We start from the raw sequence: 27917 nt of genomic DNA, 5'->3' as shown, positions 1-27917 counted from the left end.
CTAGAACATAGGAAATAAGTAAAGTCACTTGTAGGATTAGGATAGAAATGAGAGTAAGTAAATAAAATATAATAATAAAGATGATTTTTCTTATTAATCTCGATTTTATTCATCATTGACATACACCGATTAGTGATGTGAAAACGTTTAAATTGTAACTTTCTATGAAAATTGATTGTATATTTATATGTAAGCAATGGTAATAATTATTATCACTTGTATATAATTTAAAAAAAAACAACTGGATAAACAAGAAAATTAAAATAAAAAAGAGGCAAAAGAAATTAAAAAAAAATAGTTTCATTCATCATGTTACTTTAATCCAATGTCATCTCGTCGTCCTTATCACTTTTCTCCTCGGCTTTGGCTGCAGTACTAGGTGATTCTTTCTTGGTGGCATCATCTTCCGCTGCTTTTGGAGTAGCTGCTGATGATTGACCATCTTCAGCTTCCTTTTTCGTTTCGGATTCCAAGGCGGTGACAAAACTTTCCAGATTTCCAGTAGCAGCAGCATTGACAGCGTCTGGACCCAAGCCAAATTGACGAACCACTGGGCCCGCTTGGCCTGACTGCAAAGCAGACCAGAACATTGATAGTGCCTGGTAGAACTGGGGGGATGCCAGCGTCATACACAGGTTATCCCCGGGTGGCAAGTGCTTGCTCATAGCCTGCTGGAGGCTTTTCGTTGGTACAATCGCCGTTGGGATGGAATTCGTCAGTTCTCTCGCTATATCCCTCTGCCGGACAATAAGCTCTATTGTAGCTTACTGATAACAACCAGACTATCTAAAACCATTTGGAACCCGGCTATTTGCTCAATTCTGTACATTAGTACAGAGGCAACTCAGATCTAACTTAATTCCATCAATCGTTATATTAATTTCGATCGTATCCCAGATATTATTCTTGTTTACCATAAACACTATCAATATTTTTATCTCTGTTTCTAACTTGTATGTATTTACAATTCAATTTAAAACATCAGGAAAATTTTTACTTTCTTAAATTTGTTTTACAAAGTTTGAATAAATTACTCATTCAAGGAAGAATATTTGAATTAAAAAACGTAAAAAGTTTCCTCATGGTGTATTGTTAATACAAATAAATAAAATATATAATGATAGATGAATAAAATTGTGAAGAGGTGATAATGAATAAAATAAATATATAAATTAATTGTAATAATTGAAAAATGATATTACCTGATGAACAGGCTCTGAACCAAGTGGTGTAGACATACTCCAAAGATGTCTTTCAAATTCAAAAAGATCAGGATTAATATTCATGGGTTGATTTCTTTCAGATAAGCTCATTGAATTGTTAGATCCTGATTTTGATCCTGAATTTTTGGAATTCCCTGATGAAGATGACCTTATTCCTTCAGCTGATGTAACTGCAGGAGGAGCTGGAGTTTGAGCTGCTGGAGGTCTTGTGACACTTGTTGTTACAGGCGTTGATGGTGCAGTTGTTGTACTACTTCGTGAATGTTGAGGTCTTTCTCTCATTGTACCTAATAAACTTCCTAAACCAATTTGTCCAACGCCCCCAAAAAGCTGCATCAACTGCTGTTGTGACATATTATTCAGAAGATTTTGTAGATCTCCATCAGGATTAGGTCCACCACTTCTTTGGGATCCAGGTGTTGGTGGGTTATTTAGCACTTCATTTATTCTTTTACAATATTCTTCATCTTTCTCTGTTTTTATATCCTAAATAAGACATTTTTATATCATTAATAAACATTTTTTAGTAATAATTCATTGCAGTTAGAAGAAGACCTACTTGGAGCCAAAAAAAGAATTTTTTACTAGATATTTTAAATCGGAGCAGATAAACACGGCCGGTTTTACATTCCGGTACATGCTTGAATTCACAATCATCAGGAAAGATAATAAGATCCTAAAATGAACATCAAGAAATTAGTATAATGGAGTACGCTTCGATTGATAGTTGATGATTTAAATAATAATACAGAAAAATTTGCAAATAAAAAAAATTACGTCTTCAGTGACTCCGGATGTACGATCTTTCCAGCATAAATGCATGAGTGAATCATCAGACTGATAGACATATAATAATCCCTTTCTTGTATCAGGATAAACCATCTTTCCTTTCATTGTCATTTTGCCTGCTTTAAATTCCACTATATTTTTATTGGCACCGCGAACGGTATTATTGCTGAATAATGCACCGCTAGACATATTGATACTTTTTTGGTTAGCCTTATTATCTTATTGTTTCTGAAACAAATGACCATAATTACCCTCAGTTAGGTTGTGAATATTGTGAATCTCTTAACTGAATATTTACATGAAAGCACAAAGTACACTGAATAATTTGTAGATATAAACTTTTAACTTACATTGAATTTTTCTTAATTTATATGAGAAGTTTTTTATGCGACTCTATTTCTATAACTTCACATGCATTTACTAAATTACAAATCACAATACATATACATGTACCAATGACAATGCAAACCAATATGGCGATGGAAGAATCAAATCCCTCAAATGTTTGAAAGCAGAGCCATTGGTGAATTTCAAAAGCTAAATTTTGAACAAAATTTTTTTATAATTTTACGAAATTAAAAACAACGAAATTTCTCATATAAATAAATTTCATGAACTTTAGTTACCGATTTAAATATTTATAAAAGTAATGAAACTCGTAAAAAATTTACAATTAGTTAATTGTTGTTTGAAAAATGTAATAAGTTGAATAAAATCATATTTATCGATTACTGATAAGTAAGAATACTAAGTATTTTTTTTATAAAATGATCAACTTATTGATATTGACAAATATAATTTATGATACAAGTAGACGGAAACGTTTATTGAATAATTATTTTAGAAAATTAAATAAAAGAAAGGTTATTTGTGATTTCAAAATTCGTCCAGTATTTTGCAATTTGCCGCCGTTCAATTAGTTTCAAAATGGCGTCTAGGTTATGGTTTAGTTTGTTTAAATAAAAAATAATGTTGAATAAAACAGTTTTAACATGATATTTATAAAAAATACGTATAATACGTAATTTATTAATTAAATTTTTCACCGATTAACAATAAATTCTATCAAAAAAAATGTGTGTTTTCTGAATAAAATGTGTGAACCAAGTGCAAACCCTGATCAAATGGAAACAATTGGATTATTTCTATCATTTCTATGGATTGTGGTAATGAAATAATAATATTTTATAATATTTTTATATTAAAAGCAAAGTAATCACTTGTGTTATGATATTATTTTATCTTTTATTATTTTATATTTTATTGTTTTTCAATGACATAAAATATACAGTAACATGTAATCATACATGTAATGTAGATGACTCTGAGACATCAAAAAATATCTACACCTGCTAAAACCATATCGCAAAAATTTTTTAAATTTACTTCAATCGAATCATCAGATAATAAAACATAAATTTAGATAATACATTTTACTATCATGTTACTTTGATTGATAATATTAATCGATATTATTAATTGATTAATATTGATGAAGTATCAAACAAGATAACTTTTGTATACGACATTTTTTAATTTTAAAGCAAATAAATTTACTTCGATTTTATTTGCAAACTTGGATATACGAAAAAATTAATTTATTCTGAATCTCAGTCATTACGACATTTAAATGTTTCTGGAGCGCACCTTGACTTGTTCGTTAGAACCCAGTCGCCGGTAACTGCAGCTTGCTTGCAAAGTAGTTGGTTGAATAATTGAAAAAAAAATAAGAAGAAAGGTTGAGCAAGAAGTAATCGAAGGAAAAGAAGGAGGAGTAGAAAGAGAAAGAAGGGATGTGGTTTGTCCGCATTTACTCCTGGCAGATGGTCGGCAGATGTCCAACTGAACCATCTTCTCTCGATGATTACGAGTCTTGGTGAAAGGTGCAGCTTCGTCTTTTACTCAGCTCCACTCGGACGTTTGACTTATACATGCATCAATATCTGTGTTCAAAGCTGACTCCAAGCTTGTTATGTTCCACTTCCTGTAATTTAAAGAAAAACCCTCAAGTTTCTTCGTGATGTCAAATAAACTAACAATATAATATGTATTTAAATATAATGCACTTCAATGTTGACGTCTTGACAATTATCATTCCAATCATCATGATCAGCTCTATTATTATTCTAGCTTTCATACATTTCACACCAGTGCCAAGAAAGTTATTCACCAAGGTATTTTCTAGGAAATATTTTCCAACATCTCTGATAGTCAGAAAGTTTTCCAAATAATAAACCCGATTGATTTCAACGGATATTCTGAGAACGTGATTTAAATTGGTATTATGTATCATGACACCTGAAAATATTCAATTCAAAACCAAATAAATGTAAATCGGAATGTGTGCCGTGTATATTTGTTGCCGTTGGTTGTCACTCCGACAACTTGGCAACTGTCCTCTTACTTGTCCCTGAGTAGCATTATTTTAAACTACGTCGAATCATGATGTGCTGCCACAGCTTATCGTTGATGAAAATAAGCGTAAATGCCCCTTCTAAGTGTGTGTACGTGTACGTAGTAGCTGTAGCTTATTGTAGACCCATTGTGAATGTGGAGACTCAACACGATACGATGTAGCAGACACTCGGCGCCACGAGGAATTCCCACTCACACAGTTAAAGGCCATTTAACTGGTCACCAAGAAACTTGTATACTTGTATGCGTTAATATGTACATTGATCAAGTAATTTTAGTTTTAATCAACTTTTCGCCACCAAAGTGGGCGACATAATAATTGCATTTAAATTACAAAATAATTTATTGATTGCTCAAGTATCTTAGGATCCATCTTATATTGAATTTTCTAGATATTTCTGGAATCAATCAATACATCATCTGATACTGGCTAGATAAAATCAACATATTCATCAAGTATTTACTCGAAAATTTTTTGATTCATTTCATTGCCAAATAGTTTTAGATGTATCATTGCCATCAAAGTCATCAACTTCTCGATCCTTATTCCAAATCAACAAAATATTCGAAAATAAACATGGACCAAGGTGATTCCTCTAAAATACTAGAAAAAAGAAGTGAACAAAATTATTCCATACTTACTTCTTCTAGACTTTCAAATTTAAAGCAATCATTTCTTAGGTGGTATACAACATGATGACTACTGCATAAAATCTATTTATATACTCCAGGGAAAATGAGAATAATCTGACAGTTCCAACTATAAGAGCCAGGGAACAAGATAAGAAAGATCAAAAGATCCTAAGCACTTTAGGGCTTTATGTATTATAAAGTGTAAAATTGGTAGACCAGAGTAGACCAGTAGATAGACTGTACGTTTACCAATTATATACGTTTTTCCTTTTTTTATGTTTCACTTGACTTGAAATTCACCGTCCCTTTGACCTCGTCTCTCAGTTACGATCGAGCGGCCTCCAACTGCGACCTTCCCTTTTGCTTTCCTCCCGTCTACGATGAGGGATTGGTTTCTCCCAGTATAGTACACAGCTCTCAGGCAGCAGGCCTGGCTGGACGGTGCGTACGTTTGTACAGATATACACAACCATGCTCAACTGTACACGACCACACTTGCAAGTTATTTCTGATCATATCATGCCAGCTCTCAGTTTAGTGGCTGACAAAATAAATGCCAGCGCCAAGGAGGCACCGAGAAAATTATTGCAACTACATATATAAATGCATGTGACTAACATAGCATATCCTTATTCCGTCCATGCGTAATAACATGCATGTGCTTTATACCTGTGTTCTATATTTATTTTTCACTTTATCGTCTTTATCATTTTTTTCTATAAATAGTCCATACCTGTAAGTCTATTAGCTCTCATTTGTCTATCACATGTCTCCATTCCATTAATTATTATAGCTATTGACAAGTAATTTTCATAGATGGGTTATTTGACTTGACTTAAGTTAATAAGATAATTGTAACATGGAATTAAATTTATCCTTTGAATATTAAAATTTTCCCACTATTTCTATGATAAATTCCTGTACACAAACTTTAAAAATTTGTGGTCATTTTTGATGGCGTGTTAAAATCTATAGTTTGTTTATGGAGTTTAACATTAAACACGTGCAGATATATTTACTGTAACACACTTTGGATTTACAGTGTAACTGGGAAGTTTATGAAATATTCATTTGCTGCTGTTGATGTTGTCTTATTTCTTGATACATGAAAAATACTTTCTCACTTCTAAAACAGGTTAGAGTATTTATCTTTCACCATTTAATTATTAATTGACTAAGGTTTATTTGAATAATATGCTAGAGAATTATATTAATTATTTCTTCTTACTAATATAATCCTTTTTTTTTTGTTTTGGATACTACTTTGGATTCTTACTTCAACAAGTTTCTATCAATCCTTTCAAATTTTCTGTTCAATATAATTATTTCATTTAATATCAACTTTTTAAAGAAAATAATTAATTCAAACCTATTCTTTTATAATTTGAAATTTTTTAAATAAAATATCGGTGAAATAGAAATTTTTTCTTGATGTAGAAGTGGAGGATCAGGAAAAATAAATTTCGCAAAATATAGTATAGTATGTAAGTATATAAGTTATCATTCTGAACAATTTCTCGAGTGGATTACAAAATACTCAACTTCCGTATGCATAATAATCCATAATTACCACTACACAGTAGTAAACAACAACCTCACATCATTTATCCTTGATTGTCTATTAGTACGGTTTAATAATAACAATAATAAATATTTTTATTTAAGAGTTGAAGAATCCTAGGTGAGATGATAATATATATTACCAAGTGTCGTCATGATGATCGTATAATTGGTTATTGTAGTTGTATAGAGAGGTTATGTAGAAATGTATATAGGTACACGCGTGTTGTTTGATGCGTGTGTAGGTGTAGACATAAGGTAAGAAGGAATTCCGATGCGTCGCTGACTAGACCGTCTATTCATTCGTTTCTACTTACTCTGACTTGTTATGTGGTAAGTTGAATGCGTGTGTTAGTGAATGTTTATTCACTTTGCGTGGGTTATTCGTTTTACTTGTAGTAGGATTGTTGGCGTCAGTTTGTCGGGCCTGCCTAATCCCTCCCTGTTCCTTTTTTACCGTGCGGTAATGCCTTTACTTTTGGCTTTCGACGACGCCAACCATCGCCAACGACGTTGCTATGAGTATGTATATCTCATTCTCTTTATCTTTCACTCTTTCGTTCACTTTTGCACAGCTGTTGTCTTCTAGTCTAACCTCTGATCTCCTGCCTGTTGAAATTCATTTTTGCGTTTCGCCTTTTTGCGGTTTTACATACATTTGTATATTTAGATATCACACTTGGACTCATTATGATATAGCAAAATTATCGAATTTTAATTACAATATCATAAATAACATTTTTTTTAAAATCATTCTATTGGATAAAAAAATTTTTTATCATTTGCTATAACTTTTTTTTTACATATGAATATGTCATCTGGTGGAATCGGAATGGAATGAAGGGGAAGGGGGATGAGTTTATACGGAGTTTGGATATTTTATAATCTCAATAAACTCAGATAATATTTCTTAGTTCAATAATTAGTAATGCATTGATTTTGTAAATTTATGATTTAAGATTGATTCTTTCAAGTCGAATGAGTATCATCAAGATTTTATTTTTATTGAAAGCTAAAAATTAAAAAATAAAATTAATTGTTTAAAAAACATGTATTTCTTTGAAAATAAAAATAGGGTAAGCTTAGAAATAAACCATTTTTTTATTTTTTGATCTTAACGATCCATCTATTGATTTATTTATTAAAACTTAGTCTATTTTTAAATAAAAAAATAACTTTTTAAAGACAAAAATTTTATAGTTATGTATGAGATTCAATGGAAGTATTTTTATTTCATAAATCACAATTTTGTATTGAAACATAAATTTGAAAATAAACACTTTTATACATTGACAGAAAAATTATCTTACCTGTTATTTTAAATAGACACAAGTGATCAACCATAAAAATTTACATTGTGTATCCAAAGAAAAATTGCTTCCAAAAAATAAGAACTTTGGGAATGAGGGTTGGAATTTTTAATGAACCCTAAGAAAAGAATTTCAATACAACTTTTTACATACAGTGTTTTTTTAGTAAACTTAATAGTTGATATTTTTATGTCAATAGATGAAAATTTTTATAACTTAATTTTTAGTTACGAATATTATTATTTAAATCGTGAAATATTTATTTATAACATAAAATATTATTTTTCTTAAAAAAAAATCGGAATTTTAATAGAATCTATTTGTTTTTACTCCAACAAACAAAAAGTATTTGTTTAAATAAAATATCAAATTTAATCTTCAAAAATTTTATTTCAATTATTAAAAACAAATAAATAATTAACATGATTTAAAAATTATTAATTTTATTTTAGAAATATTTATTTTTTTAGCATAGTACAATTTAAAATTAAATCAACATAATTAAATAAATAATTATACATCAATTTGAAAATAACCATCTCTCATAAACATAATAATATAATTTATTATCCATGTAATAAATAAGCCACGGGTGCAGATGATCATACTAAAAATGTGTAACACGTTTTGTATAATAACAGGTGAATATGGCGTGATTTGACGCAATTACCGTCTATTGGTAGGATGTTATTATAGGCTTATTTTTGTGCATCAATTAATAATATATAACTTCATAACTACATTTTTATTCCAATCAACAAGTGCATATTTAAAAATAATTTTTCTTTCAACTAATACACTTCCTACGTGTGCAAAATGCAAGTAACATTTTTATCTGATTACTCTTCATTAATAACTTCTTTTACTATTCATTATTTCATTTCTTTTTTTTAAATTCCCAATGATTTCGAAGGTGGTATGATTATTCACCATTCAGTGGTGTGAATAAATTGACAACTGGACCATTAAACTCGACACATTTATCATATAATATACATATATATATATATGTATGTATATATATCACTGCCTGAGGCAATCTTCAAATTAAGTTCAATAATCTCATTCTATGAAATGATTAAAATCAAGTAGAATAATTTTATAATTAGTCATTTCATTGATCCAGGTAAATGAGATTGAATGTTAAGATAAGAATAACAACAATAGTGATGTTAACACAATGAACTTGTTGGTGTATAGGATAAAAATGTATATTCTACAAAAGAGATGGCATAATATAATAGCATAAATAAGTGTATGTGTATAAATGTATATAAATAATAAAATGTAAATGTAAGAGAGACTCCGGGCAGTCATGACAAAGTACTAGTGCAGAAGCATGGCTATGTTGGGGTTGTCTCATTTACCAACGATGCACATGTGCGGGTACAGATGAAGCAGCGCATGCGTGCGACATGAATAATGTAAACTTGCATAACTTCCCGTATCAAGTCACGTGATACATATGTCATACGTCTAACGACACTGACAAAGACAATCCATTGAGCTTGTATCATCAGAAACTTCTTCGAATAAAGTCATATTGATTCTTCTATGTGTATTTAGCCTGTTATAAGGTTTCAACATATTGAATATATTCTGTAATGTTACTTGATTGAGAGCTTTATGATGATGAATTAAGATTATCCTTTAAGGTAGAAATATAAGCCAGAGTATTATTATTATTAAGGGAGGTATCAATTGAGAGGCTTCACTTTTATTTAAACCCTTCTAAGATTAATATGTTAATAAAAAAGATTATGTGTAATCTCTATTATAAAAAAAAATTTTGATACAGTTAATTTTGCTCATTTCGATTACTTGGAAATGGAGAATAATTTTTTTTCCCTCAAAAAGCGAGTTATTAAAATTCCACAGTAATTTAATTTTATACTGCTGAGAATTAGTTAAACATTCTTGAAAAAGGTTTATTCCTCTATTTTTGAAGCTGTTGTGATTAAAAATTTTGTGGAGTTGTCTCAACTCATCTTCAGCTTTCTACGAGTGAAACAGGTAGTTTTAGGTGATTTAAACAGCTTACCTGCAATTTTTTGCTAAAATTTTGTTTAAAGTAAGGGTAACAGAGATGAGTCGGAATGGGAAAAAGATTGAAAGAGGAACAAAGTAAGGTTCTGTGTTGTGTGTATATAGTGGACTACTTATACAGAGACTTGTGCTTCAGGAATGAAACGTGCACGGCGTCGGCATAGGTAGAAAAGAGTTTGTTACATAAATTCGAAGAATCGTGGTGGGTTAAAAGTACAAAAGAATCAGGGAATCAGGATGGAAGGACGAACAAGAGAACCAACAAGAGGGAGTTGGTGAGTCTGCTGTGAGTTAAGAAAACGATGAAAAAAAAAATAAAGATCGTTGGCCTCGAGGTAGATGGGAGCACGACGCTTGCTATGCTTGCCTGCTGCTGTTGCTCGAGTAGTTCTTTGCCGATTTCTCAGAAAGAATCAAACATGGCGCAAATAACATAAGATTAGGAGAAGGGTGTAAAAAGATTCATTTATACCCAATACAAAGATATATTAAATATACACTACCACAAGGATTTATTTTATAGTTATAAAATACTATTATTTATATTATTTATATTTTTTATATTTTTATTTTATACAAATATCTTATCATTGAAATTTTGGTAAAACTAATACTAAAATGATCTCCCTTTTTTTTACTTTAAACATAAGTCAACTAATCATTGGAAAAATTTTCTAATTATTTTATCTAAATTAATTCTTAATTTTAGATGTTTATTTTTGTTTGTATCATTCATTCATAAATTAAGGATGAACTTTATTTTTTCTCTATAAAATACAATTTATTTATTGGTTTTTTTTCATGTGACCATAATTATAAATAATCCAAAAAATGACAGAGTTATATACAACTTTTTGTGTCACAAACTCAGTCATAAAGTTACAATAACGAATAAATGATTTTTTGTGTATGGAAACGGGCAGTTTTGTGGTCGTTAATGGGCTCATTGTCAAGTTTTGAGAAGGACTTACTCAAAAATATTTTTTTTAATATTCCTCATCAATAAAAGTTATCAATAATAATGAATAACGATTCATTGACCTTTTTTGAAATTAAAAGTATCGGTTAATTTTAATTTTCTACTTTCATTTCTTTAATATAATCAAATTGAACTTCAAAAACCTTAGATGGTCGGTATTTGGTACTTTTACCTTATCACAAATTGATTAAAAAAAAAAAGAAGACGATATTATCATAGAAAAACGTCTCATCTTTTGATTGAGACTTAAATCATTGAAAAAAATTCATTCTTTACAGAGTAATATTACCTCAAGTTTTATTGTTTATACTTAACTTTCTTTCGGGTTAAATGATGACATTTTGATGCTTAATGAGATTTATTAACAATTAACACACCTTCATTTACCTTAAATCATTTCCTTTAAAATAAATCATTTAGTAATTGTTAAAAAGTATTCTTTTAAACATATTTCCAGAAATAAATGTTCATTAATTATTAACAACTTATTTTTGTCATTTAAAAAAAATAATTATTTAAAAATTAATCATAATAATTAATAGTTATATATTAATATTAAGTTATTTTATTATATCATAAAAAGATGAGAATTGACTATTTAAAGAAATATTTATATTTATATAGCATGTTAAAATTAGAAATACCAACTGCCTCATCAACAAATAAATATCTCTATTGATGGTACACAGCTATATGTATGATATAAAGACAAAAAGGCGACTTGAATCAGTGCCAAATACATACAGAACCTGTCGAGAGTTTGAAAATTCTTCGCGAGTTTTCTCATGAAAAACTTGATGCGTTACTCAGCTCGTACAAGTTTTATTCATTCATTTAATTCTGCTCCAACTTGATATATATCATGGTAACATTGTGGTTGTGTATGTGTATTATCTACACGATGATTAATCCTACATGTATACACATACACACTATGTGTCAACATATACCTTACTGTCACAATTATACGCTTGAGCAATGCACACGTGTAATTTGTTCATTATTAACGTGTACACATATTTAATAATAAAAACGTATGGATTTACTAATATCCATCTCTTTCATGTATCAAAGAACCAACGCTACTGAAAGATACATTTTTTCTGATACGTGGAATCCCGCGGCATTACTTAGAATCACAGGATTATCTGAATTACCACAAATCATATGTATACACATGTATGGATCATGTGTATTGATAGTTATACATATATACACTGGTAATATTATTTTACATAGAATTAATTATTATTACTCAGATGCACAGTACTTATTTAAAGGTCAATATTAATTGAAGTGCTATAAATATAAAGGTCATTCATATGTGTATGAGTGTCTTGGAAATAAAAGAAAATATATTTGTATTTATTAATCAACGTAAATGATAACATACGTTCAGTTAAAAGTAGGATTTTCCTTATAATTATTCAGCGTCAGACAATGCCTTCATTGAATAATTCATACATTTGTTTTATTTAAAAAAAAATTGCTATCATTAAACTGATTGCTAACGTGATTTTATCATTTGTAACTAAGTCGTTAAACAAATAAACAATCAGCTCTCTAATTCACTTGAGAAAAATTATTTAGGAGCTAAAATTTTGCATGTGAGAGAAAAATATTTTTTAAAAATATATTGTTATTCATTAAAACATTTTTAAATTATTATGAGAATTATTGAAAATTAAAATCAACATAATTATTTATTAGTTAGGAAAAAAAAACAGATTGTGATTGAAATTTAGTCAATAAAAAAATTAGGACAAATATAATTACTTTTGTGTAGAACTTATTGCTAAAAAAAGAAGTGATTATTGCCACCAAAATATAAAACAGTTTTAAAAAATATAATTGATTGTATTAATGAAAAAATTTTTAATTTTACATAAACTTTAACTGGGCACAAAATAAATTTTTATTTTAATTATTTCTCATAAAATTTGTTTTGCCTTGATCTCTTCCATGTGAATCAAAAAAAAAACAATAACACACTCAGTACAATCATAAAAAAGAGAATTCAGTATGATGTGTTATCACGTTAATTATAATTTATAAGTGATAATGGTCAATAAATAACTAAATTAGACGAGTGGTAACTTTTAATCATATCAGCTATAATTCAGTACAATACATATATACATATACACTTATGTAGATATCAAATTATCAATAATATTAAAATAATGTATAATTTAAGTATGCGTATACATAAAATATGTACAGTAAAGTCGGTTTATTTCTGTCAGAAGAAATAATCTAAGAACTTTGATCTGTTATGAGTAATATGATGTATGATATGTATATATTTATATTACTGCCGTAGAAAACTGAATTATTATACATGAGATGTAGACCTCTTAGTAGAGTAATCTAAAGAAGAAAAAAGAATAATTAGAAGTAAGATTAAATAGTGTTTATGTGATAAGTACTTCTCCACGAGTAGTAATAAAAAGCCTCATTTTACTTATTATGAGTTGGCATTTATATGTAATGAAAATCAGAAAAGTATGTAATATTGTAAAAGTAGTCTAAAACTGCTTTCGCCCACACATCGTAGATAGTTATGTTCCTTGATGGTTGACAGATTTATCTATTAGGAGTAATTATCAATATAGTTATAAAGTTAATTTAACCTGTTGACCATTAAAGAGTCTCGAGAAAGTCTTGATCCAAGTATCAGTAAGAAAGAGAGATAGTTGAAGTATTCGTCAACGTTAGCAGCTGCACCAGACAGTGGCACTTGTAGTAAAAATAATTTAGTCACGTTGAGTGATAGGAAAAGTGAATGGATAAAACCTCAGCACCTACACAACTATCACAATTATGGGTAATCTGCTGCACATATGGTAATTGGTACACAGTTACAGGGAATTCCCTTTCTCCATCTCTCAAGTTCCTAGTTATTTGGCTTGCTTCATTGATTCCGATATCACTACTAATCTGATTTTCAATTGAGTACACATGTACATCAGTGTGTAGATAATTGACATATTGTGTTTAATATACTGTTTATCTATAAATGACAAATGAAATAGAATTAGATTAAATTAAAATTGTATACGATGCTATTTATGTAATTTGATATCATTGGGTTGTCGTTAGATTGAATCTGGCTACTGTTGGAAATATTTCTATTAGGGAAGCCTAGTTACGTATGTCGTATATACCTACATATAGCTTTGAAACGTGAAATACCTTCGCATCTCAGCTTCTTTCAGTGTCTAGCCTGCTCGCCTTGTTGCCGTTATTTACCTCTGGTCCCTATTATACCTCAGCTTTACCTTAGCACTCTTCGTTGCACATATCTCAACACACCTATAACCATTCTCGGAGCTGGTGCTACGTTATACTATACGCACATATTTTTCGTGTAAGTACACATTACATGCGGTCGTGCCTCTACTCGTGATATGTGTTGGTAGTGGAGTTAATCAGTGTTTTGAGTAGCATAGTAGTAAGAAAGCCAGAGCGAGAGAGTGAAACATAAGAGAAAGAAAGAGAAAAAGCGACGCGGTAGAGAGGAAAGGAAAGCCTGTACTGTGGACGGGAGCTGCGGGTAAAGAGAGGAGAAAAAGAAAGAGAACCCGTGCGCGTTCGATACACGGAATTACCTCGCAGTTCTTGGAACGCGGCAGACTGTCGCCAGTCACGCCAGACGGCGCATCGCTCGCGCGCAACATCGTCATCAGTGGCACCGGGCCGGAGCAGCATATCATCGCTCTTTCGGCCTTTCACAGTCACTTTGTCCATGTATTTGTGTATGTACAGGATCTTACAAACACTGATGCACCATAGACATGCTTTGTATTCATATACATGAAGAAGAAATCGTTCTTGTCTGTAGTTGAGAGTATGTATATCAACTCCTACACGACAGTGCTGCCTCACTACATCACTAACACCAATATCCATCGTACTGTTACTCATAAGCTGTTGCTACTACATTACCACTACTAATACAAACCACTATATTACTACCACACCATCGTTACTCACTAGACGGAAACTCTCTCGGCCCTCGGATGTACGAAAGAGGGGAAGAAGGCGAGTCGAGTGCGCGTTCACCAGCTCACCCACGACCCACAGACACCCTGTGCATACAGTCTAGCTGCCAACAGCAGCACCAACAACATCTTATTTGTGTGTCGTCGCGCACCATTATTACGCAACGACAACAATACAACGCACCACAATGCGTTAATTGTTTTTATTATTATTACTATTATTCAAACTCTTGTCTATAATATCTATTATATTATTTATTATTCAAAAACAAAAAAAACAAATTGTTGTTATATTTATATACATATATATATATATATTATATGAATATATAAATTATATATCTTTTTTAAAATCCAAAAAAGTAATCATGTGTACACATTGATGATATAAATGTTATGTATCGGAAGTTTCTCTATTATTCTGTGTGCTTTAAATAAACAATAAACTACTAAAACAACTTGGAAAAATTATCAATGGAAAGTGATTATTCTCAAGGTTACTGTAAATGAAACTCGGGAATTCGGGCACCTTTGCTCGAATGACGCATACGAGTAAACAATCAAGTGGCGCGATTCTCTGTGTGCAAACTGACGTCACGTGCAAGGAACCCCGGTTTACGTATATGTTTGGTACTTGTTTGGTTTTTTTCACTTTGCACTGAATGATTATTGGAAATATTGGTCATCAATTAATTTGTTTAATTAACCTGCTGATACAGGAATTCAATAATACTATCAAGAGATCTCGGTCTTCCGTTGAGAAAAAAGACTTGGAACATTTATCATCATTACCTATTGTGACAATTACTGAAGCATCTTTTGACTGGAAATTTTCATAATCTTGCAGCAGCAGTCTTTTATTTATCTATTCAACATCCAGAGTTGTCTCTTTGATGATACAGTGATGACGATGATATTTTATTGCAGAATGATATGCCAGATAGTGAGCTATAAAAAGGTAAAAGTCGACAAGTGAAATATCACAGGTGTAACTATAATCATCGTATCGTTAGAGCTGGTAAAGTACAATACAACATTGCAGTGTGTATTGTATTGGTGCAGTGTAGAAAAGTGCTGAGCGATTAGGCGCCAGTGACGTAGTCAAGAGTAGTCTAGAGACAGTATAGAGACTAGACTCGCTAGACTCACTCAACACTTTGAGGGGTTATATGAAATGTTGAAAAGCTGTAGGCAGTAGCAGTCTCTAAACCAAACTCTAGTGAATCAATGTGTAAATGTGCTAATCTGTGAATGATACTCTAAAGCATTCATGTTTGTAATTATTATTATCAATTATATTACTATTAAACAGGTGTAAGTGTCAAATAAAACATCAATTAGTACTTTAAATCTACCGTATGGATTTTTTATAATCAAAAATCAATTAATTTTTCATAAAATAAGTTATAAGTGCACATGAAGTAAAAAAAAACGTTGACATTATCAAGTATATCTTAACATTTATTACGTTAGTAGGCAATGACTAATTGTGTGTCAAGTGTCTTGCAGTTGAAAAAGATACTGTGTGGACAATTAACTATTTTCAGTTCAGTATCATTTAATAATATATGGATGCTATTCCCGAAAATAATCTATCAATATATATATTTATATATTCCTGATATTTATAATAATATTATAATGTCAACTGATAAATAATATTGCAATTATTTATTTTAATAATAACAGTTGTTGTGACAATGTTTATGCGTTTTTAATGGACTATGTCAGTATTAGTTCAACGAAATTTACATCGTAATAATCAGATTGACACGTTAGGTAAGTTAGCTTATTCAAAAGAAAAAATAACCATTACTATTCTATTACAACCAATTGATTAATAATAACTAACACTCTTATTAAAAAAAGTTATCAAATAAGTTCAGTTCAATAGTCAAAAAGCATTAAAAAAAACCATGAAAGCTAAATGGCTATTTTTAATCCAAGTTTTTTTTTAATAATAAATACATGATCTATTTATAAATAAAACGTCTTTGTTTTTTGTAATAATGCCAACAAGAGTAAAAATGTATTATTGATGGGGGAAAAAACGGTCACATATTTGTGAAAGTTTGAATTGTAATTTTTATAATAAGGTTTTGCTTTAAAATGAAAAAAAATATATGCAGGATAAACAAGTATAAGAGAGATAAGAATAAAAAAAAATGATATGCGTACAAGAACGATAAGTTTAAAGTGTAAATAGCTGGGATTCGAATAATCATGCACGGATGCTGCGTGAGTATAGGACCAACAAGAAGGTTGCTTTGGTTGCGCAGATGGAGTAACAAGTGAGCGGTAAAACGGCGTTGCCATGACGACAGGTGAACCATGAGCCCCCGCGGCTACTCTTCTTATTCTCTCCTCTACACCTCACACACAGTCCTTACACTCCTCACTTCTTCATTGGGACAAACTGCCGTTGCTGTTTCTGCTACCTAGCTTGCTTCCTTTTATCCTCTACACTCACTTATTATTTAAATCTACAAAATGCACTTCTAACAACTTCCAATTACTTTGTACTCTACAATAAATATTAAAATATTTTACTTTTTATGCACAATCTTATTCATAAATTAACAAAATGTCTCTTCTCTTTTTTTCCAGTTAAACTCTCAAATGATTCATCATCAATGCCTACGCATCTTTCGTTTAATTTTTGGCATTTGATAAAAATAACACCGTTATACATTGAATACACAGACACATATATGATATTTAACTTTATAAAATGCTGGATTATCGTATCCTTTTCTCCTGTGGATTATTTGCCTACTTTCACCAACTCATAACTGACCTAATTTGTTTCGTTTTTTATTTTTGTTTTTAACACGTTAATGATTTACATTTATGTCGTATATATGGTATAGGTGAATAACATTCAATATTAACCAGTTGAATGTATTCCATATTATTAAAATACTTTTTATTCTGCGTGTGATAGTGAAGGAAAATATTCTATCTCCATTATTCATTATTATAAAGATAATATTCACTGATGATTAATCAACATCCTACACAATTATTCTATAAAATATAAATGACTAAAAGTATTTCACAATAATATGTTACCAATAATTTGTGCAAATTCTATACGACATTGAAGAAATTTAAATATCAATAATTGAAAGAATTTTTCAACTTTTAATAAATTGATACTAAATTTTAAAATATTTTATAATATTCTTCGAAGATCAATGTTATAATCAACAATAAAATAATAAATAAGTCAATTCCGGTTTAATTTACTTTTCTAAGTCTTCATTGAACAATTAATTTTTTGGGCAATGTTTTGGTGATAATTTTTATCATCATACCACCAATAGTGCTTTTATTATATTTCCAATAATTTTCTCTGAATTACACTTTCTACTACCAATCGCTTATTAATACATCATAATTTTACTTATCTTATATATTAAATGTTACATCATGTATGAAAATGTTTAAAAAATAAATAGAACGTTTAATAAAGATTGTCAGTGCGAATTAAATCAGAACTGGCTTATTAATTATTCCATTAATCAAAAATATCGATTACTTTCAATAAATAACAAACTGGATTAAAATGGTTTTTTTACATTATTCATGAGATTATTTAATGAACTGAATTTATTTGAAAAATAATTCAAAGTATGTTAATGATAAAAGCCAAAGAAAATTAAGGGAATTCCCAAGCTTTAGTGTATTATAGGAATACTATACTAGCACATATACAGTATGTGTAGCATGATGTTTTTTATTTATTATTATATCCGGATACGTGAGACGATACTCTGAGTCATTCTGTAGTGAGCAAGCTTTGGTGCTATCTCTTTTTCCCTCTTGGTTTCCCTCTTGCTCATCCTCCCGCACTTTCAGCCGTAAAAAATCATACTCGAAGTTAACGAATACGTTGACATCTTGTTATTTGTATGACTTGTTTAAGTATTGTAAAATTTATCAGGGGATTTCATGATTATCTGATGAAAAAAGAAGAAAGTAATGATATGAATTATCAAATCTGATTAATGTATTGTAATCTTTCAATTGAAGTAGATTACCAGAATTCAATTGATTATACTTTGAAGACCTTTGTATATTCGTTATTCGCTTCACAATAAAAGATAGTATAAATTTAAACTCTTATACTCGAGATATAAGTGTAAATAAGATTTTTTTAATAAATGTAAATACTGATTGTACGATCAATATCAGATTTTTTGTTCAAGAAATCATTTTTTTACCTCTACTTTTAACATTGTTCATGATTATGTATGATTATTAATGTATATAATTGTCATTTGAACTTTTTAACCCAAATATCGTACGTATTTCCGGTGTATAGATTTACATTTTATAAAACTGAACGTGTATCTTATGTACGAATATAATTAATTCACTGTCACTCTGTCATATTTTAAATGAAGAAAATGAAATTATTGTGTTTGTAATAATGGTTTTTATTTATTTTCTATGTTTCAGATATTCAAATGGTGGCAATGACAAACTCTCAGTTCATTAACAATAATAACAACAGCATAAACAGCAGTAGCAGTGGCAGTAGCACCAATAGTAACAATTGTGTTAATAATTTGAGTACAAATAAGATTAATAATAATAATAATGATGGAGAACCAAAATATTTACACAAGAAATTTAAGAAAATGGCAACTGCCGAGATGGTATCTCCGGCAGAAATTAAAAATGAAAACACTATTCCAATTGCCACACCACCAGTATCCTCAGAGGTGCCTACTAAGAAACGTGACATCACTGATTTTCCTAAAAATATTAAAGAGTCTTCCAAAAGTAAAGAAACAACTACGGAATTGGAGGGTGAACACACTGAGACTAAAAAAACTGGATACGTTTGCCCTTATTGCAAACTATCATGTGCCAAACCCAGTGTGCTCCAAAAACATATTAGGGCCCACACTAATGAAAGACCTTATCCATGTGTATTGTGTGGATTTGCTTTCAAAACTAAATCTAATTTATATAAACATTGCCGGTCTCGTGCTCACGTGCTGAAAATGGAAGGTGGTGATACTAGCAAGGTATTGTTTTTTTGAAAAGCTTTATTTCATTAAAAATATTGGATCGTTTTCAATTTTAATGTATTATTATAACTGTAGGCAGTTGAGTTATTACAAATAATTCTATTTTTACATTATTTATTTAAAATGATTTAATTTTTTTAATTTAATGATTACTAAACATTAAAATGTTTAAAAATTAATTTTTTCTAGGTATCTGAGGATTCAGACATAAGTTTATCAGATAGTGCTAGTAACGGAACTGGAACTCCACCACCTACATCAACAGTTACTTCTGCTAATGCTGTGTCTACTGTGGCTAAAATTATTAAAACTGGGAAAATTTATAAACCAAAGTTTCATACAGCTCTTCAGTGTGTTAATAATGATACAGATATATCACTTGGCCCACCTACTAGTATACCAACAAATAATTCAACATCTTTAACATCAACATCATCGTTGTCAGTACCAACATCGTCATCATCCACAACTGCATCAACAATATCTAAAAGTAATGTAGAACAATTACAAGAGCATATTGACAAAATAATTACTGACAACCAGGCGATAGTAGAAGCAGTAGATCCAAGACTGCATAAACTTGTAAGTCAAAGACAGCAAAGTCTTGTGGAGCAACATAAACCATGTGAACAGCCACTCAATTTGTCTTCCAGTGAACTAATAGATGTTTCTTCCAAGAAACGATGTTATAGTGAAAGTTTTGTTATAGATGATAAAGAAGGTGACAGTAAAAAACAAAATTTCCAAGGTTCTATTATCAAAGATTTATTATTAAAAAATCGTGGATCAACTGAACCCGTAAATGAAAGTTTTTTCTGTAGTTTTTGCAAAATTTTTTATGCAAGTGCTGATAATTTAGAAACTCATCGTAAATATTATTGCAAACAATCATCTAGTCCGAAACACGAATTGCAATTAACTTTAGAGAAAAAAGATGATTTTGATAATAGTAAATCTGAATACTATAGTACAATCCAACCTCTGCCCTCACCAGGACCTCTACTAGGTAATACTCGATTGGTTGATGCATCTTATACACCGTCTAAAAAACATAAACCAGATCTTACAATACCAACAAGTCTTAGATCTCTTGAAGAATTATCCAAATATCCTAGACCAAATTCCTTACAGATGTTTGGAGGCGAAGTTAGAATATTAGATAATACAGGGGAAACTAAAACGATGAGAATAGAACCCAGACAGACTAATTCACCAATATCAAGTGATGATTTAACTATTAATCAAAAAGGTGCATCATCAGAAACGTCATCAATTGTCGTAAGATCCGGTCTTCATTCAGGAGGTACGATGGTTCATAAGCCACCAGGAACACCAGTAACTACTTCGAATTCTTCCATATCTCTTCCTAATACACCGAAAATGTTAGCGCCTATTATACCAAACATATCAACTCCTAACTTAGCACCAACAATGTCATCATGTTACAATTATTTTGAATCACATATGGTTAATCCCTCAACGAATATTACTGCCTACAGTTCACTACAAACTGTACCTCAATCTCCAGCGTCTACTGCTGGTATAACTACTATTATTCATGGTGGCAAAGTGATACCTTATGTTCCTGGAATACCTGGACCACATTCGCTTACAACTGCAGTACCAGTGGTGGACCATGTCATACAACCGTCTTCTCCTTCCGTCCAACAGTCTACTGCTGATCTTGCTGCTAATAAAATTACTCCAACAACATTTCACGTTGCCACCTTATCTACTCAGCAGCCATTAGATCTCGCCAGTTCGATAAAATTTCAACCTCATTCTCTTCCAAAATCTATGCCGAATTTACAAATAAATCATATTAACAACAATAATAATAATTTAAATCCACCGGTCCAACCGTTAGATTTGGTGAATTCAACACCGCCTACGGATCCAAAATCTTTAAAAGGATTTAAGCATAACTCTAATGGTTTTATTAATCTCAAAGTACCACCCAAACTCGAAGAAAAATTAAAAAATCGAGGTTTATCATCTAATTCCACTCCAACTACGGAGTTTATTAAAAATGATATGTTCAATAATGACAATCAGCATCATCAATATGTTAAATCTGGTCAAGTATTTAAATATCAATCAACGGATTCACGTAAGGAGATCAACGATAAAATATTGAAAGCAGAAAAATCAATGAATTATTTAAATGGAGAAAATAGTAGTATATCATCTAAATTCATAACAGAAAATCGTAAACGATCAGGTAACTGGAGTGATCCAGATTATTTTAGCCAACCATCATCTATTGATAGTTTAACCACAACAAGTTGCAATTCCGCAACAAAAGTAGAGTCATCATTACTAACTCAAGAAAATGGTAAAGTAATTCGTGTACTTTCAGATGATTTTAAAAATCCACAATCTTATGGTAATGTTAATGGAAATTCACGAACAATCTATTCAGAAAATGTTACTCCGGTAGTTATTATAAATTTAGATTCATCCAAAGTATCGTCTATTGATCCTGAATTATCTAAATCAGATTCATCAGATAATGTAATAGTGTATGATGATAAATTTAACTCAAAAAAAATAAAAATGGATAAATTAGATGCGGATAAAAAATATATGATGGATGAAAAAGAAGAAGAAAAAGAAAATGGAACTGAAGAAGAGAAAGTGAATAGAGTTGATAATAAAAATGATCATCAAGTTTCTGTTAAATTCCTGAGGCCAACATCATTGCCATTAAAGCCAGGTACATTTACTCCAAAAAAACATCATGGAATTACTCCTACAGCCAATACTCTCCCTCTTATAAGTCCTGAGACACCAAGGCCAAGAAAATCATACGGTCAACTTTATCTCAACGGACATGCTTATACTTATCTTGGCCTAAAATGTTCAACAAGAGTATTTTATTGCACTCTCAATAGACCACAACCAATGTATGTAATTCAACAACATGGTTTATCAATGTATTCTAATTGGAAAATTTGCAAGGAAGCACCACCAGATTTAGATATGGCACATTATGACTCACGGAATCGTTCGTTTGATTATACAGTTGCTTGGAAGAAACAAGACGTCATTCTTACCCACTCCTCACAAAGACCAACTACGTTAGTAACTAATAATTCCACCGATAATTGTTTTGAAGAAAATGACGCAACCACCGCATTAATACCAACGACAACAACCGCATTACAAAGTAAAAATAAACGTATCAAAATTTTCGATGGCGGATTTAAAAGTAATGAAGATTATACTTATGTACGAGGAAGAGGAAGAGGAAGATATGTTTGTGAGGAATGTGGGATACGATGTAAGAAGCCTTCGATGTTAAAGAAACATATCAGAACACATACAGATGTTCGGCCGTATACCTGTAAACATTGTACTTTTAGTTTTAAAACAAAAGGTAATTTAACAAAACATATGAAATCGAAGGCACATTACAAAAAGTGTGTTGAATTGGGAATAAATCCTGTACCGACTGTTGTTTGTGATGACAATATCGATAAAGAAGCCATTGCTAAATTAGTTGCCGCTGGTGGTGATAATGTGGCGGACGAGTCTTCGGAAGAAGAAGAGGAAACAGATGTTGATGAAAGTGATGAATCAGGAAATGAAGAGCAAGAAGCAGCTCAAAGTTTACTTAGTCTTTCGCAACCAAATAGTTATCAGATCAGACTTCCTGGTCTCACGCCTGTTGGACGACCATCAACCTATCCTTACACTTTAACGGATTTTCAAATTAATAAATCATCAAACAGCAACGTAATAACTACAACCACCAACACCATGTCTACTAATAGTTCTCTCAGTGTTGTAACATCAACAACACTCATTCAAAGTGAAGCTGTTACTAATCGTTATTATTTTCCGTCGAGTAAATCGCTGGACGATTGTCGAGATAGTGTAATCAGATCAACTAAGTTGGACAATGATATTGAAATTGATACTAAAAATACTTCTATTTCTCGATATCAATCACTATCATCATCATCGTTATCTTCATCATCATCATTATCATCCTCATCATCATCATCTTCGTCATCATCTCCACTATTATCATCATTTTCACAACCAATGGATTTAACAACAAAAACCTCTCAATTACCTGTTCAACTGTCTTCCACTTCGTCTTCTCCTTCATCATCGCCTTCTCTAGCTTACATTAAGCGACCAATTCTATCAGACATTCTCACGCCGGTCTCAGAGCCAATACTCATGCAAACAATTGTACAGACAATGGAGAGACTACCGTTACAAGGCAAAGAATGGAAACCTGATAATGCAAATGGTCATATGTTGCAAGCTTACTTAACTGAGAGACATGTTATGGATAGTAAAATGAAACAACAATATCGTATAGGGACTTGTAATAGTAAACTTGATAAAAAACAAATAACATATTCTAATGTAAATTTTGTAGATTATTCACATAGCAGTGTAATTATAGACCGAAGTTGTGCTTTAACAAATACAGTCAGTACTACTGGTATTATTTATGCGGATCCTAACAATAGGATGCCACAAATGGTCTTGACAGAAATTGCTTTATCAAGAAAAGAAGATAATGTTAAAGTTGAAACTACATGTGAAAAACAAGCCGATGACATTGATATGTTTTATGTTAAAAGAAGTAATTCTGAATCAACGTTAGTACATGATGATGTTAATAGTTCAGTTGACAATCATCTAATAATTGATATAAATAAACGCTCTAATGAACAGGCTAATAATTATGGTGTTGAAAAAAATGGTGAATTGTCCAATCAACAACCAAAAAGTGAAATAGAAATGAATCAAGATAATTCTTTTGGTACTGAGAAAGTAATTAATAATAGTAGCAATGATAATAATAATCAAATCCCTAAAACACTAAATGACAGTACAGAAGTCTTTGATAGATCATCAGCTGCGGGAGGAATACAGTCAACGATTAATGAAACAAAAGATTATCATCATACCGATAATTCTGACGGGAAATTTTTAAATAGTAAAAAAAGTGATTTTAATCATGATAATTCCAGTGAAAGTAACAGTAGTAGAAGCAACATTCGAAATAATAATATAGTTATCATTAATAATAACAATGGTGATTATAAACCTGATTTTAAAATTAAAAGTAACGATAAAATTTCACCGATAGAATTAATGAAGATTACTGAAATGTCTAAGCCATCTTTTTCTATTGGAGATTTAAAAAATTCTGAAAGAACAGACATGAAAATTAATGTAGATTTGTCGAAACCGTGTACAATTGACAATTCACTAAAACAAAACGTAGCAAGAAAAATGATTGTTGGAGGTCCTAGATTTCGATCACCATCTCCATCAAGAGGAAATTTATCTAAACCCCAAGCGGAATTTTTACAACCATCTAGTGGGCATACACCTAATTATGTGAGGTAAGAATAAACGATTATTAATTAAAGATAGGATATTAAATTGTTATCAAACATTAATATGAGTGATTAATCAAAATATTTATAATAATTTTAATAATTTACTTTAGTGTAACTGAGGATGGAAGGAGTATTTGTGGAATTTGTAACAAAATATTCAGCAAACCAAGTCAACTGAGATTGCACATAAACATTCATTATTTTGAACGGCCATTCAGATGTGAAAGTTGTGCAGTCTCTTTTCGTACAAAAGGACACTTGACAAAACATGAACGCTCAGTTTCACATCATAATAAAGTCAGCATGACTTCTACGTTCGGAGCAGCTACTACAAGTAATCCAAGACCATTCAAATGTACTGACTGTAAAATAGCATTCAGAATACACGGTCATCTTGCTAAACATTTAAGAAGTAAAATGCATATCATGAAGTTAGAATGCTTAGGAAAGTTACCTTTTGGTACTTACGCTGAAATGGAAAGGTCTGGTGTTAATTTGAATGATATCGATACAACAGACTGTGATAATAGTCTTGCCAGTCTTCAGGTAAAAAGAAAATTAAATTGAAAAAATAATTATTCTAATAATTGATAAATTTGATTATTTAATATTTTTTAAATTACTTTTAGATGTTGGCTCAAAAGCTGTATGAAAAAGATCCCAGTAAAATGGGCCAATGGGACACTGAAGTAGTTCCACATCAGGGAACAAGTGGTGGTGAAACATCATCAGATGAAGGTGAACCGATATCTTCAAATACAATTCAACAAACACAACTACCCTATATCCCTTTGATAACATCAGATATATCAGTATCTAGAGCATATCAAACATCTAATACTTTAGTAAGTGGTAATGATATTAACAAACCAGTGAGTGAATCTCACGTGCCAAATTTACGCTTTGATGATAATAATTCTTCTTCTGCTTCATTATCATTGTCGTATAAGTGCCAAATGTGTGAAAAAACATTAACAAGTGTAAATGAATTAAGAGTCCATTGCTTCGTTGAACATAATATCGAATACAAGAGCATACAAAGTGATTGTGGTAAAGAAAATGCACAAAATAAAAAAATCATTGATTTAGTTGCCGTCCCTTATGATGATAACAGTAAACAGAAAAATAATGATACGTGAGTGCCAAAAGTATAAAAATTGGCATATACAGTGTATTTGAAATTTTTGTTTTTATTTTCTGAATTAACATTTTTTAATTAACCAAAGGGATTTATAATTTATAAAGTTACAATGGAAGAAAAAATTATCAAACATTTCAAGTTTATTAGAATTCAATGAAATTTTTTACAAACCAATATCCTATTAATTTGATTATTATTTCAATTATTACTACAATCATGTTCATGAGATTTATGAGACTTACATTAGCATATAAAGACCGCAATTATTACTATCATATTTTTAATTATTTATTATGTATTTTAAAACAAAAAAATATTAATTAACGACATGTATTTATTTAATAAGAGCAAAAAATGTATATATAATTCTACAAACATTGTAAAAATGTTCTTTTTAAATGAACTAATATGTGATTTAGCATATAATAAACCATAGTTATTACGTACAAATGTAAGAAACTGAAAACAAAACACATGAAAATGAGTGGAAAAAGGATAAAAAAAATAGTATATATTTCTGTGTTACTAAAAAGTGATATTTATGTTAATAATACGAATTAAATCAAAAAAAAGAAAAGACGATTTAAATTTATATATAAATAAAAGGGAAAATTGTAAATATATATTACATATAATAAGAGCATAAGAAAAAAAAAACATACAAAAAAATTATGAATATTTCTCAGGAAAATACTACATTTGATGTGTGTCAACATGTTCAGGAGAAATATTGAATCATAATCAGCTACTAAAAAAAAACATTTCATTTGTTTGGCCTAGGAGATTCTTAATGTTCAATGTGTATACTTGTATTATAATATTAAAATATAAAATCTCCATAATTATTTACTTATTTGTACAAAAAAAAAAGATAAATACTGGAACAAAAATATTTATTTTTTATTTAGTTTTAATTATGTTTATAAATCATTATTAATAATAATTATGACAATTGCTATTCTCATGCAACCATCATAATAGTTATCTTTATTATTGTATAAATATAGTATACCAATATAATTAAAGAACAATTTAAAGAGAATAAGTTGAATATATTATGATCTTATAAGCTTCCAACTTCAGAAAGTAAGGGAAATTTTATTGTAAGAAATTTTTATAATTTTATTTAACATATGTTATAGATCGAGAAAAAATTTACTTAACAATATTATTACTATGATTATACATATGATTATTATACTCATATAAGAAACAAAATAAATGAAAAAAAAACATGCCATGCTCAATTAAATAATATTCCGTGTCTTTCCTAATACATAATCACTGGTACAAATGTTTTCATTAATTTTTTTTTTTTGTCGAAATAATATAACATTTGTAAAATAAATCATTTCAATGCTCATCTTAATATACAACGAGACATTATACGGATATAGAATTGC

General features: G+C 30.2%; 2 protein-coding genes across 5 annotated transcripts; one reads left to right on the top strand and one right to left on the bottom strand.

Annotated features, from left to right (window-relative positions):
- Positions 1 to 90: 90 nt before the first annotated feature.
- Positions 91 to 2517, bottom strand: Rpn13 (regulatory particle non-ATPase 13). 2 transcript variants are annotated; one of them, XM_035079275.1, is made up of 5 exons: positions 2363 to 2517; positions 2001 to 2240; positions 1783 to 1899; positions 1203 to 1709; positions 91 to 737 (listed from the first exon to the last, which is right to left on the bottom strand). In XM_035079275.1, the coding sequence occupies exons 2-5, from the start codon at positions 2199 to 2201 to the stop codon at positions 318 to 320; spliced, it is 1245 nt and encodes a 414-aa protein (XP_034935166.1). In that variant the 5' UTR covers positions 2202 to 2240; positions 2363 to 2517; the 3' UTR covers positions 91 to 317. The 2 variants fall into 2 exon arrangements, with proteins under 2 accessions (XP_034935166.1, XP_034935167.1); XM_035079276.1 differs by having other exon boundaries at positions 91 to 569.
- Positions 2518 to 2993: 476 nt separating this feature from the next.
- shn (schnurri) lies at positions 2994 to 27348 on the top strand. Of its 3 annotated transcripts, XM_035079300.1 has the most exons (6): positions 15012 to 15589; positions 15679 to 16738; positions 19424 to 19998; positions 20191 to 25376; positions 25484 to 25919; positions 26003 to 27348. In XM_035079300.1, the coding sequence occupies exons 2-6, from the start codon at positions 16684 to 16686 to the stop codon at positions 26510 to 26512; spliced, it is 6762 nt and encodes a 2253-aa protein (XP_034935191.1). In that variant the 5' UTR covers positions 15012 to 15589; positions 15679 to 16683; the 3' UTR covers positions 26513 to 27348. The 3 variants fall into 3 exon arrangements, with proteins under 3 accessions (XP_034935193.1, XP_034935192.1, XP_034935191.1); XM_035079302.1 differs by lacking the exons at positions 15012 to 15589; positions 15679 to 16738 and adding an exon at positions 2994 to 3178; XM_035079301.1 differs by lacking the exons at positions 15012 to 15589; positions 15679 to 16738 and adding an exon at positions 6125 to 6195.
- The last annotated feature ends 569 nt before the right edge of the window (positions 27349 to 27917 follow it).

This window comes from Chelonus insularis, unplaced genomic scaffold (assembly GCF_013357705.1).
Source record: "Chelonus insularis isolate UGA/USDA-ARS -01 unplaced genomic scaffold, ASM1335770v1 contig_23_pilon, whole genome shotgun sequence".
Lineage (NCBI taxonomy): Eukaryota > Metazoa > Arthropoda > Insecta > Hymenoptera > Braconidae > Chelonus > Chelonus insularis.
Note: the sequence above shows the minus strand (reverse complement) of the source record. Positions and strands in the feature narration are given on the sequence as shown.

Excerpts from the sequence above, each read along its gene's own strand:
- Rpn13 (XM_035079275.1), bottom strand. The coding sequence starts at position 2,201 with ATGTCTAGCGGTGCATTATTCAGCAATAATACCGTTCGCGGTGCCAAT. Across the intron at positions 1,900-2,000 it reads CATCCGGAGTCACTGAAGAC|GATCTTATTATCTTTCCTGA; the intron begins GTAATTTTTTTT and ends TGTTCATTTTAG. Across the intron at positions 1,710-1,782 it reads AATTCTTTTTTTGGCTCCAA|GATATAAAAACAGAGAAAGA; the intron begins GTAGGTCTTCTT and ends TGTCTTATTTAG.
- shn (XM_035079300.1), top strand. The coding sequence starts at position 16,684 with ATGTCAGTATTAGTTCAACGAAATTTACATCGTAATAATCAGATTGAC. Across the intron at positions 19,999-20,190 it reads AAGGTGGTGATACTAGCAAG|GTATCTGAGGATTCAGACAT; the intron begins GTATTGTTTTTT and ends AATTTTTTCTAG. Across the intron at positions 25,920-26,002 it reads ATAGTCTTGCCAGTCTTCAG|ATGTTGGCTCAAAAGCTGTA; the intron begins GTAAAAAGAAAA and ends AATTACTTTTAG.